The sequence below is a fragment of the Bos taurus genome, chromosome X, assembly GCF_002263795.3.
Source record: "Bos taurus isolate L1 Dominette 01449 registration number 42190680 breed Hereford chromosome X, ARS-UCD2.0, whole genome shotgun sequence".
NCBI lineage: Eukaryota > Metazoa > Chordata > Mammalia > Artiodactyla > Bovidae > Bos > Bos taurus.
Genome location: NC_037357.1, coordinates 135,538,910 through 135,552,437, shown reverse-complemented (window position 1 = coordinate 135,552,437; position 13,528 = coordinate 135,538,910). Strand labels below are relative to the sequence as shown.

The 13,528-nt window shown below is 47.7% G+C and overlaps 1 protein-coding gene across 3 annotated transcripts in view; it reads left to right on the top strand.

Annotated features, from left to right (window-relative positions):
- The window catches only part of STS (steroid sulfatase), a 166,840-nt gene that overhangs the window by 75,730 nt on the left and 77,582 nt on the right, over positions 1–13,528 (top strand). For all 3 annotated transcript variants that reach the window (XM_059883326.1, XM_059883327.1, NM_001075394.2), the window contains 4 exon segments: positions 56–196; positions 3,198–3,319; positions 3,424–3,546; positions 9,643–10,066. In XM_059883326.1, coding sequence (XP_059739309.1) covers positions 56–196; positions 3,198–3,319; positions 3,424–3,546; positions 9,643–10,066 — 810 coding nt within the window.

Genomic DNA, 13,528 nt, shown 5'->3' with positions numbered 1-13,528 from the left:
GAACGGTCCCTCCCGCCAGCATCCTTCACGACTCTCTTGCCCTCGCTCTTTGCAGGGACATGATGACCCTTCTGCTTCTGTTGCTGTTCCTCTGCGAGACCCAGAGCTGGGCGGCATCAAAGCCCAACTTCGTCCTGCTGATGGCTGACGACCTTGGCATCGGGGACCCCGGTTGCTATGGCAACAAGACACTCAGGTGCGGTGATGGGTCAACACAGGGACCCCTCCACAGGCTGGCCGCCCTGTGACAGGCTGCGGGCGTTCATGGAACACAGGCCACCGGGAGACGTGCAAAGCCCATGCTCCCCTCCAGCTGCACGCCACGTGTGGCTCTGTGTAGACACTGAAAACCAAGACTGCCCTCGAGCCACGTGAACCACGGTGTTCTGAGGTCACGAAAAGCAGGAGCTTCATCTTCTTCACCCTTGTAGGGAATTCTCTTACCGTCCGGAAGAGTCGGACACAGCTTAACGACTGAACAACAACAGTTCATATTAGATATGCTACCAGACGTGATATTCCTAAAATTTATTAATGTAATAGGCACTGATTCCACTAAGGAGTCTTAATTTAAAAAATTGCAATCAAGTCTTTAAAGTTCACTGTCTGCTAATTATCAAAAGGAAGAAAAGGGCTATACAGTAAGAATTTATAATAATAAATTCATAGTAATACCCTAAATCTATCTTGATCCCCATATTAGCATCCAATTCTTTTTCTTTTCATTGAAGTACAGTTGATCTACAATATTGTTTTAGCATGTATATATACACACATTCGTGTGCTGTGTGCTAACTGGCTTCAACCATGTCAGAGTCTTTACGACCCCATGGACTGTAACCCGCCAGGCTCCTCTGTCCATGGGATTTCCCAGGCAAGATTACTGGAGTGGGTTGCCATTTCCTCCTCCAGGGGATCTTCTTGACCCAGGAACTGAACCCTTATCTCTTAACGTGTCCTGTATTGCAGGCAGGTTCTTTACCACTAGCACCACCTGAGAAGCTCATATAGACACACACATACATATCTTCTGTATATATGTGTATATTCTGTTTTCTAATTCTTTTCCATTATTGTTTGTTACAAGATATTGAATATAGTTCCCGATACTATACAGGACCTCCTTGTTATTTATCTGTTTTAGAGTGTATGTCTGCTAATCCCAAATTCCTAATTTATCCCTCTCCCCAACCCAGCTCTTTCTGAACGACATGCTTCATTTTATAATATCACACCCCCAAATAGATTTCTCAGTAGCCAATGTAGGCACTAATCACACATACAATTTCAGTATTCTCAGCATCTTGTAACATAAGGCCAAAGCCAAGTGGAAATGTTGACAATTAAATGGATAAAGTAAGGTAATAAACGGGAGAGGAGTTTGAGACCACAGGGCAGTACAACCATCTTGCCCACTGAGGTATGCGCTATTCCATGGGCTGCCCTGATAACTCAGCTGGGAAAGAATCTGCCTGCAATGCAGGAGACCCCGGTTCGACTCCTGGGTCGGGAAGATCCGATGGAGAAGGGATAGGCTATCCACTCCAGTATTGCTGGATTTCCCTGGGTGCTCAGCTGGTAAAGAATCCGCCTGCAATGCGGGAGACCTGGGTTCCATCCCTGGGTTGGGAAGATCCCCTGGAGAAGGGAATGGCTGCCCACTCCAGGATTCTGGCCTGGACAATCGCATGGACTGTACAGTCTATGGAGGTCACAGAGTTGGATACGACTTGAGCGACTTTCACTTTCACTGTTACCTGATTGGCCTCTGGGCACTGAACCACGGACGGTGGGGCCGCTGTGAACCAGATAACATGTCCCATCTCACAGGCCAGGAAGGGAGTGCAGTTAATCACATCGTGCTTTTATGCTGTGATGGAAGCTGCTGAGATGGGGGATAGAAAGACATCCAGAGGTGGAGCAGGCTCCTCCCACAGGACGGGAAGGCCGCAGGGGGTCCCATGTATGGTCAGGACCGAAGTCTAAAAGATGGGCAGAGTGGCAGGGACCAGGGCTTCTTTAAAAGGATAGGAGATAACCACTCAGAGTGGCCCCAGACCTGTGAGAACTCCCCCTCCCCATGCCGGGGACGTCTGGCGTGATTTTCCGAGGTGACGGGGCCACGACCTTCCTGGAGAAAAGGCCACAGAATGGCTTGTCCTGCACAGAGCGCCATCCTCGCAGTGAACCCCTCCGTGAGCATCGCTTCAGTGGGAAAACCCTGGAGTCCACAGAGGGTGTGAGTGACTCACGGCCTGACCTGTTTCCAGCTTTGCCCTGGACTCTGTGAACCCCGGGTAGTTCCCTGGTAGATGCACCTGGAGCCCTTGCTTCCTTGCTCCTGGGGGTCCCGTCACCCCCTTGTCCCTGGAAAAGTGAAAGTGTCAGTCGCTCGGTCGTGTCCAGCTGTTTGTGACCCCCTGGACTGTAGCCCGCCAGGATCCTCTGTCCATGGGATTCTCCAGCCAAGAAGACTGGAGTGGGTTGCCATGTCCTTTTTCTCCAGGGGATCTTCCCGACCCAGGGATCGAACCCAGGTCTCCCGCCTTGCAGGCAGATTCTTTCCCGTCTGAGCCACCAGGCAGAGCCTGATGACAACTCCTTCAGAGCCTCTCTTTGGCTGTGGTTGGGAAGAGGAGAGTCAGGCTGCCCCCAGAGCTTTCCCGTTTGGGGGCATACGGAGGCGACTGGCAGGGACAGGTGAGAAGGAGAGAGACCTTGAAACATCTCCATCCCCGTGGTCCCAGCAGCCCATTCTCAGGACTCGTCTTCTCCCTCCTAAACCAGAAGCTCAGAGCCCTGGGCAAGTGAGGTCCCCCAGAGAGGGCTGACCTCGATCGTGGAGCCCTCAGTGTGGTTTTGTCCTTACTCAGAGCCATGGTGCTGTGTCCGCTCCCTTTCCTTCACTCCTTCCCCCCACGTCTTGTGGTTCAGTCACTCAGCCATGTCCGACTCTCTGTGACCCCACGAACAGCAGCATGCCAGGCTTCCCTGTCCATCACCGTATCCCAGAATTGGCTCAAACTGATGTCCATCCAGTCGGTGATGCCATCCAACCATCTCATCCTCTGTCGTCCCCTTCCCACCAAGACACATGGCTCTATTTCCCTGGGTTACTGAGAAGCGACTCACTGTACAAAGCCCACAAAGAAGCTTTCTTAAGATCATGATGAATGACCCACGAGTCTCTGTTCCAGGACTCCCAATATCGACCGCCTGGCCAGAGGGGGTGTGAAGCTCACGCAGCACCTGGCAGCATCACCCCTCTGCACGCCCAGCAGGGCGGCCTTCATGACCGGCCGGTACCCTGTCCGCTCAGGTAATGCCCTCCCCCCTCACCGCTGGCTCCAGCACCACGCTCCTCGTCCTCCTCCCAGCCATAATGGTCCTCCCCGTCTTCATGGTGGATTTCACATTGCTCAGGAATGGCATCTCAGTCCCAAGTGGGAGTTTTCCTCTTCTCGGCCTCTTCTGGAGGACTGCCCCCCAGTGAGATTACGTTCGCCAAGCTTCTGAAGGATCAAGGCTATTCCACAGCTCTGATAGGTATGGGACTGAGGATCTGGGCGGGGTGGTTGGGAGAGTGGGGAGGGCGTGACCGCAGCCATCTTTAGGGTGACATGGCTGATAGAACTTGCACAGCTGTAGAAAGGGAAGAAACAATTCCAACTCTAAATCAAAACAGCAGGCATCTGTATGCAGTGTTTGAATGTGTGGGTGGTCTCCTTATTTATGTATCTGTGTGTATGTGTGTCGATGGATGGATGGATGGGTGATAGGTAGATAATGATAGACACACAGATGGACTGACAGACGGACAAATGGATAGATGGAAAGATAGTTGAGTCAGGTGATAGAGACAGGGAGAGGTAGCTCAGTAGATGAGATGGATGATGGGTGAATGGCTGATGGATGAACTGTGCATGCTGGATGGATGGATGGATGCTGGGTAGATGGTAGATGGATGGTGGATAGATGGATGGCAGGTGGATGGTGGATACTGGATGGATGGAGAGGTGGATGGACGATGGATGGATGGGAGGTGACTGGCGAATACTGGATGGGTGGTACTGGATGGATGGATGGTGGGTGGATGGTGGCTACTGGATGGATGGGTGAATGGTGGATGGATGGTAGGTAGATGGTGGATACTGGAGAGATGGATGGATGCTGGGTGGATGGTGGATGGATACATAATGGATGGATTCTAGGTGGATGATGGATACTAGATAAATGGATGAATGGTGGATGCTGATGAATGGATAGTGGATGGATGGATGGATAATGGATGGTGGGTGGATGGTAGATGGATGGTGGATACTGGATGGATGGTAGGTGGATGGATGATAGATGATGGATGGATGATGGGTGGATGGTAGATGGTAGATGGATGGTGGATACTGGATGGGTGGATGGTGGGTGGGTGGATGGTGGATGGATGGTACATGGATGATGGCTACTGGATGAATGGTAGTTGCTGATGGATGGATGGTGGATGAATGGATGCTGGATGGGAGAAGGTAGATGGATGATGGATGGATGGTAGACAGATGGTGGATACTGGATAGATTGATGGACGGATGGATGGATGGTAGATGGATTATGGATGGATGGTGGATATTGGATAGACGGATGGATGGATGGTGGGTGGATGGATGATGGATGATAGAAGGCAGATGGATAATGGATGGATGATGGATGGATGGTAGATGGATAGTGGATAATGGATGGTGGGTGGATGGTAGATGGGTGGTGGATGCTGGATGGATGGATGGTGGGTGGATGGATGATGGATGGATGGTAGGTGGATGATGGATATCAGATGGATGGATGAACAATGAATCCATAGATGGGTGGGTGGATGAATAGTGGATGCTGACTGGCTGGATGAAGGGGTGAGTGGGTCAGTGGGTGAGTGATTGGATACGTGAATGAATGGAGGATGCTGAATGAGTGGATGTTGGATGGATGAGACACAGAGGCAGAAAGTTGAAATATATGGTAGATAACAGAAAAATGCATAGTTGTGCACACACACAGCAAACACCACCACACACACACGCACACACACACACCATACTATTGATAAAGATTTTCATCTTACATGGCAGTAATAAAATTGCATCTGAATGTTTCTCATTTGACATGCCCATTGATTTTATTCCCTTGATAGGAAATGAACCCTTCTCCCCTTTCCCTTGATGAGCTTGGGTCTATGTAGGTCATCAGAAGAATCATGGAAAATCTCATGGGAGCAAAACAACCCTTCTCTTCCTTCCCACATCTGGTCATAAAACCACCATCACTTTTTCTCTTGTGTGAGGCGCTCACTAATTCACTAATGCACTTCACATTTTATAAGAAATGTTTCAGTTCAGTTCAGTTCAATCACTCAGTTGTGTCCGACTCTTTGCAACCCCATGAATCACAGGACACCAGGCCTCCCTGTCCATCACCAACTCCTGGAGTTCACTCAAACTCATGTCCATTGAGTCGGTGATGCCATCCAACCATCTCATCCTCTGTCATCCCCTTCTTCTCCTGCCCCCAATCCTTCCCAGCATTAGGGTCTTTTCCAATGAGTCAGCTCTTCACATCCGGAGGCCAAAGTACTAGAGTTTCAGCTTCAGCATCAGTCCTTCCAATGAATACCTGGGATTGATCTCCTTTAGGATGGACTGGTTGGATCTCCTTGCAGTCCAAGGGACTCTCAAGAGTCTCCTCCAACACCACAGTTCAAAAGCATCAATTCTTCGGCACTCAGCTTTCTTCATAGTCCAACTCTCACATCCATACATGACTGCTGGAAAAACCATAGCCTTGACTAGACAGGCCTTTGTTGGCAAAGTAATGTCTTTGCTTTTCAATATGCTGTCTAGGCTGGTCATAACTTTCCTTCCAAGGAGTAAACGTCTTTTAATTTCATGGCTGTAGTCACCATCTGCAGTGATTTTGGAGCCCCCAAAAATAAAGTCTGACACTGTTTCCACCACTTCCCCATCTATTTCCCATGAAGTGATGGGACCAGAAGCCATGATCTTCGTTTTCTGAATGTTGAGCTTTAAGCCAACTTTTTCATTCTCTTCTTTCATTTTCATCAAGAGACTTTTTAGTTCCTCTGCACTTTCTGCCATAAGGGTGGTGTCATCTGCATATCTGAGGTTATTGATATTTTTCCCGGCAATCTTGATTCCAGCTTGTGCTGCTTCCAGCCCAGCGTTTCTCATGATGTGCTCTGCATATAAGTTAAACAAGCAGGGTGACAATATACAGCCTTGACAGACTCCTTTTCCTATTTGGAACCAGTCTGATGTTCCATGTCCAGTTCTAACTGTTGCTTCCTGACCTGCATATAGGTTTCTCAAGAGGCAGGTCAGGTGGTCTGGGATTCCCATCTCTTTCAGAATTTTCCACAGTTTATTGTGATCCACACAGTCAAAGGCTTTGGCATCATCAATAAAGCAGAAATAGATGTTTTTCTGGAACTTTCTTCCCTTTTCCATGATCCAGCAGATGCTGGCAGTTTGATCTCTGGTTCTTCTGCCTTTTCTAAAACCAGCTTGAACATCTGGAAGTTCACGGTTCACATATTGCTGAAGCCTGGCTTGGAGAATTTTGAGCATTACTTTACTGGTGTGTGAGATGAGTGCAATTGTGTGGTAGTTTGAGCATTCTTTGGCATTGTCTTTCTTTGGGATTGGAATGAAAACTGACCTTTTCCAGTCCTGTGGCCACTGCTGAGTTCTCCAAATTTGCTGGCATATTGAGTGCAGTGCTTTCACAGCATCATCTTTCAGGATTTGAAATAGCTCAACTGGAATTCCATCACCTCCACTAGCTTTGTTCGTAGTGATGCTTCCTAAGGCCCACTTGACTTCACATTCCAGGATGTCTGGCTTTAGGTGACTGATGACACCATCATGATTATCTTGGTCGTGAAGATCTTTTTTGTACAGTTCTTCTGTGTATTTTTGCCATCTCTTCTTAATATCTTCTGCTTCTGTTAGGTCCATACCATTTCTGTCCTTTATCGAGGCCATCTTTGCATGAAATGTTCCCTTGGTATCTCTAATTTTCTTGAAGAGATCTCTAGTCTTTCCCATTCTGTTGTTTTCCTCTTATTTCTTTGCATTGATCGTTGAGGAAGGCTTTCTTATCTCTCCGTGCTATTCTTTGGAACTCTGCATTCAGATGTTTATATCTTTCCTTTTCTCCTTTGCTTTTCATTTCTTTTCTTTTCACAGCTATTTGGAAGGCCTCCGCAGACAGCCGTTTTGCTTTTTTGGCATTTCTTTTCCATGGGGATGGTCTTGATCCCTGTCTCCTGTACAATGTCACGAACCTCCATCCATGGTTCATCAGGCACTCTGTCTATCAGATCTAGTCCCGTAAATCTATTTCTTACTTCCACTGTATAATCATAAGGGATTTGATTTAGGTCATACCTGAATGGTCTAGTGGTTTTCCCTACTTTCTTCAATTTAAGTCTGAATTTGGCAATAAGGGGTTCATGATCTGAACCATGGTCAGCTCCTGGTCTTATTTTTGCTGACTATATAGAGCTTCTCCATCTTTGGCTGCAAAGAATATAATCAATCTGATTTCAGTGTTGACCATCTGGTGATGTCCATGTGTAGAGTCTTCTCTTGTGTTATTGGAAAGGAGTGTTTCTTATGACCAGTGTGTTCTCTTGGCAAAACTCTATTAGCCTTTACGCTGCTTCATTTCGTATTCCAAGGCCAAATTTGCCTGTTACTCCAGGTGTTTCTTGACTTCCTACTTTTGCATTCCAGTCCCCTATAATGAAAAGAACATCTTTTTTGGGTGTTAGTTCTAAAAGGTCTTGTAGGTCTTCATAGAACCGTTCAACTTCAGCTTCTTCAGCATTACCGGTTGGGGCATAGGCTTGGATTACCGTGATATTGAATGGTTTGCCTTGGAAATAAACAGAGATCATTCTGTCGTTTTCGAGATTGCATCCAAGTACTGCATTTCAGACTCTTTTGTTGACCATGATGGCTACTCCGTTTCTTCTAAGGGATTCCTGCCCGCAGTAGTAGATATAATGGTCATCTGAGTTAAATTCACCCATTCCAGTCCATTTCAGTTCGCTGATTCCTAGAATGTCGACATTCACTCTTGCCATCTCCTGTTTGACCACTTCCAATTTGCCTTGATTCATGGACCTGACATTCCAGGTTCCTATGCAATACTGCTCTTTACAGCATCGGACCTTGCTTCTATCACCAGTCACATCCACAGCTGGGTATTCTTTTTGCTTTGGCTCCATCTGTTCATTCTTTCTGGAGTTATTTCTCCACTGATCTCCAGTAGCATATTGGGCACCTACCGACCCGGGGAGTTCCCCTTTCAGTATCCTATCATTTTGCCTTTTCATACTGTTCATGGGGTTCTCAAGGCAAGAATACTGACGTGGTTTGCCATTCTCTTCTTCAGTGGACCACATTCTGTCAGACCTCTCCAACATGACCGTCCCATCTTAGAGGTGTTTAAAATAATTATTGACGTATGAGTGCGATTTCCTCATGCCTCGGGGGTCATTTTTATGTAAGGATTCATTTCCACTGTTAACTTTCAAGGGAGAAAATCAAGTTGGTTCTAAGACTTTCCTTTTAAGGAAATGTCTTTAAAAAAAGCACCTGTGGGATGTCCCTGGTTGTCCCGTGGTTAAAATTTCTCCTTCCAATGCAGAGGGTGTGGCTTCAAACCCTGGTTGGGGAGCCAAGATCCTATAGACCTCATGGCCAAAATACTAAAACCGAAGCAGTATTGTAATCAGTAAAGACTTTGAAAGTGGTCCGTGTCCAAAACAGGCTTCTCACTGAGAAGAACCCACCTGCCAGAGCAGGAGACATAAGAGATGTGGGTTTGATCCCTGGGTCAGGAAGATCCCCTGGAAGAAGGCACGGCAACCCACTCTGGTATTCTTGCCTGGAGAATCCCATGGATAGAGGAGCCTGGTGGGCTACAGTCCCTGGGGTTGCAAAGAGCTGGACATGACTTAGGGAGTAAACAGCATGTCAAAAAAAAAGAAAAGAGAATATTAAAAAAAAAAAAAAAACACCTGTCCCAGAAAAACACTGCTGTTTTCTTCTGTAGTTTTTTTCTCCTGCCTATAAAGTGTAGGATAAAATAATCAGTGGTAAAATAATCCGCCTGCCAGTGCAGGAGATTTAAGACACGCAGGTTCCGTCCCTGGGTTGGGAAGATCCCCTGGAGAAGGAAATGACATCCCGCTCCAGTATCCTTGCCTGGAGAATCCCATGGACAGAGGAGCCTGGTGGGCTACGGTCCACGGGGTCGCAAAGAGTCGGACACGGCTTAACGACTCAGCAACATGAAGGATGCAAAGTGCTGGTCTTGGGGCTTTTTTTTTTTTTCCAGTCCTCAAATCGCCTATTGTTTCCTGGTGGCATGAGTAGTTCCTACCCTAGATCGTTTAGGGAAAAGGAGGTGAACGGGATCGAATAGATGTATCTGGATGATCGAGCAGACAGGCCCTACGGGGTGTCAGCTCACAGGCATCCAAAGCTGAGCTGGGCACCAGGGCCGGGGCGGGGCGGGGTGGGGGGCGGTTTCCACTGGCTCTAAACTCACTGCCCCTGTGGTCTGCCCCCTTAGGCAAGTGGCACCTGGGCATCAGCTGCCACGACCCCGGCGACTTCTGTCACCACCCGACCAGCCACGGCTTCGACTACTTCCACGGGCTGCCCCTGACCAACATGCGGGACTGCAAGCTGGGCGAGGGCAGTGTGTTCACCGCGGCCTTCCGGCTGCTGGTGTTGCTGCCCATGCAGCTCATCGCCCTGGCCCTGCTGACCCTGGTCGTTCTCAAGTGGCTGGGGCTCTTCCGGGCGCCCCCCTGCGCTTTCCTTTTCCTCTTCCTTCTGGCCACCCTATTACTCGGCCTCCTGCTCGGCTTTCTGCACTACTTTCGGCCGCTCAACTGCTTCCTGATGCGGAACCGTGACATCACGCAGCAGCCCATGTCCTACGACAACCTCACGCAGAGGCTCACGGCGGACGCCGCCCACTTCTTACGTCGGTGGGTCACCTCTCCCGGCCCGACGGTGCCTGGGATGCGCGGACGGTGCCATCTCGGGGATCTGGGCAGAGGTGGGGGGAGTGGGGACCGGGGTGCTCGGCAAGCCACGTTTCCAAACTCCTGTGCTTGGGGGCATGTCTCCAAAGGATGCACGTGGAAATGAGATGGCGTGCTTTGCAGAGCTGTGTGTTGGAAGCAAGAGGAAGAGACGCTGATGCTGGGCAAGATAGAAGGCGGGAGGAGAAGGGCATGACAGAAGATGAGATGCTCAGATGGCATCATCGACTCCATGGACATGAGTTTGAGTAAATTCCGGGGAGTTGGTGGTGGACAGGGAGGCCTGGCATGCTGCAGTCCATGGGGTCGCAAAGAGTCGGACGCAACTGAATTGAACTGATCTAAGCGGGGCTTGGGAATTGCAATGCTGTGGGCTCCCTCCTCCCAGAGTTACTTTGCCAGGTGCCCCCCATCCTGTGCAAATGAGTGTGTGTGTGTGCTCAGTTGTGTTCGACTCTGCAACACCACAGACTGTAGCCCACCAGGCTCCTCTCTCCATGGGATTCTCCAGACAAGAATACTGGAGTGGATCGCCATTCCCGTCTCCAGGAGATCTTCCCGACCCAGGGGTCTAACCTGGGTCTCCTGCATTGGTGGGTGGATTCTTTACCGTTGAGCCACCTGGGATGTGTTCCCAATGCTCCTGTCTGTGTGTGCTAAGTAACTTCAGGCAAGTTATTAACCACTGGACCTCCAGGGAAGGCCCTCTGCGGGTTTCTCCTCTTGTTAGGCTGCTTGAAAAAGAAAGTGGAAGTGTTAGTTGCTCAGTAGTGTCCAACTCTTTGGGGGAAGATTCCCCTGGAGGAGGGCATGGCCACCCACTCCAGTATTCCTGCCTGAAGAAGCCCATGGACAGAGGAGCCTGGCAGGCTACAGTCCACAGAGTCTCAAAGAGTTGGACATGACTGAGTAACTAACACACACGTCGAACTCTTTGTGACCCTCTTGCTACGTTTTTCTAGAAAGCAGCAAAAGCTTTTGAACTTTGGAAGACGTGCGCTTTACACCATCATCCGGTAAGAGGTCACACACAGATGTTTAGCTGAAACAAACCTTTCCCGAAAGGAATTACTTCTCAGAGGGATTGCTTCTGATGCTTTCTACCTGATTCCGTTTTCATTTTCTCAAAAAATGATCTGGTCGTGACACTCAGTTGACATCGTGACTCAGCAAGGAGTGCCAGTCTGCATGGCAGACGAAGCTCTTATTACCTCCTGGGAAGGAGTTAACCTCACACTATTTAGTTACACTTAATAAGCGTAACCTTACACTAAGTATAACCGTACAGTTTTAAGTAGTAGTAGTTTAAGTATAACCTTACACTATTGAGGTTAACCTCCTGGGTTAACCTTACACTGTTTTATAAATAAGAGAAAGTCCATTCTGAAGTAGAGTGGTATTCTGTGGATGTCAGACCTACACATTTCAGCCAAAATACAGCAGACTTGTGCTCAAAAAATTACTGAAACAGAGAAACCTTCTTATGTCCGTCTCCACTCCCCAGAATCTCTCCGAAACCTGCCGGGAGGAGATGAATGATACCCTGCTCCTTATAAAATGACAGGGTTCAGGAATGACACTCAACTTCCAGGGCAAGTCGGTCTGTTGCAGCTGGTGGTATTTTGACCCAGATGATTGAAACTCTATGATATGTGAATATTCATACGATTAGAAGGAATTCTAATGGATTCCTCAGCGTTTGATCTTGAGAGGGGAATCAAAAAACATTTGATTAGCCTGAGGGTATTCAACCTCAGACAGTTTATCTTTTTAAACTTTTAAATTTTTATTTATTTTTAAATTGAAGTAGCATTGATTCACAATGTTGTGTTAGTTTCAGGGGTATGGCAGAGTGATTCAGTTTTGTCTGTAACATATAGATAGATAATACTTTCCAGATTCTTTTCCCTTATCAGTCAGTCAGTCACTGCAGTCGCTCAGTCGTGTCCGACTCTGCAACCCCATGAATCCCAGCACGCCAGGCCTCCCTGTCCATCACCAACTCCCGCAGTTCACTCAGACTCACGTGCATCGAGTCAGTGATGCCATCCACCCATCTCATCCTCTGTCTAGGTTTATTATAATTGGATATAATTCCCTGTGCTGTGGGCAGTGGGTCCTTGTTGATTATCTGTTTCATATATAGTAGTGTGTGTATCTGTTAATCCCAAACTCCTAATTCTTTCCCCCTCCACTTTCCCCTTTGGTAACCAACCATACATTTGTTTTCTATGTCCGTCAGGCTACTTCTGTTCTGCAAATAAGTTCGCTTGCACTGGTTTTTTTTTAGATTTCACAAGTGATATCATATGGTATTTGTCTTTCTCTGTCTAACTTAACTTCACTAAGTTTGATCATCTCTAGCTCCATCCATTTTTCTACTAAAAGAAATGGCATTATTTTAGTCTTTCGTATTCTTTACCAATTCCTCTGTTGGTGAACATTTACCTCATTTCCATATCTTTGCTTTTTTAAATAGCACTGCTATAAATATTAAGGTGTATATATCTTTTCTAATGATGGGTTTGTCCAGAAAACCATGCCCAGGAGTGGGATTTCTGGATCATGTGATAGTTTTATTTTTAATATTTTTAAAGGAATTTCCATATTGTTCTCCATAGTGGCTGCACAAATTCACATTCCCACCAACAGTGTAGGAGGGTTGCCTTTCTCCACACCCTCTCCTGCATTTATTATTTGTAGACTTTTTGTTTGTCTAATTTTTTTGCCATGCTGCATGGCACGTGGGATGTAACTTTCCCGACCGGGGATTGAACCCACACCTCCTGCATTGGAAGCACAGAGTCTTAACCACTAGACCACCAGGGAAGTCCCTATTTGTAGACTTTCTGATGCTGGCTGTTCTGACTGGCGTCAGCTAGTACCTCATTGCAGATTGAATTTGCATTTCTCTAATACTTGTCTGTCCAACCAGTTTATCTTGATTTTACTGAGGTTTCTGCAATTTTCTTTCAGAGCTAGATGTTTAGGATATTCTAGCCTGGAGAATCCCAGGGACGGGGGAGCCTGGTGGGCTGCCATCTATGGGGTTGCACAGAGTCGGACACAACTGAAGCGACTTAGCAGCAGCAGCAGCAGCAATACCATAATTGGTGGTTGTGGTTGCTGAGTTATTTTTAATGGGTTTGTCTTCAAAGGGATGATTCCAATGCATCAGGTTGGCCAAAAAGTTCATTTGGAGTTTTCTGTGACATCTTAGGCTTCCCTGATAGCTCAGTTGGTAAAGAATCCACCTGCAATGCAGGAGACCCCGGTTCGATTCCTGGGTCAGGAAGATCCCCTGGAGAAGGGAGAGGCTACCCACTCCAGTATTCTTGGGCTTCCTTCATGGCTCAGCTGGTTAAAGAATCTGCCTGCAACGCGGGAGACCTGGGTTCAATCCCT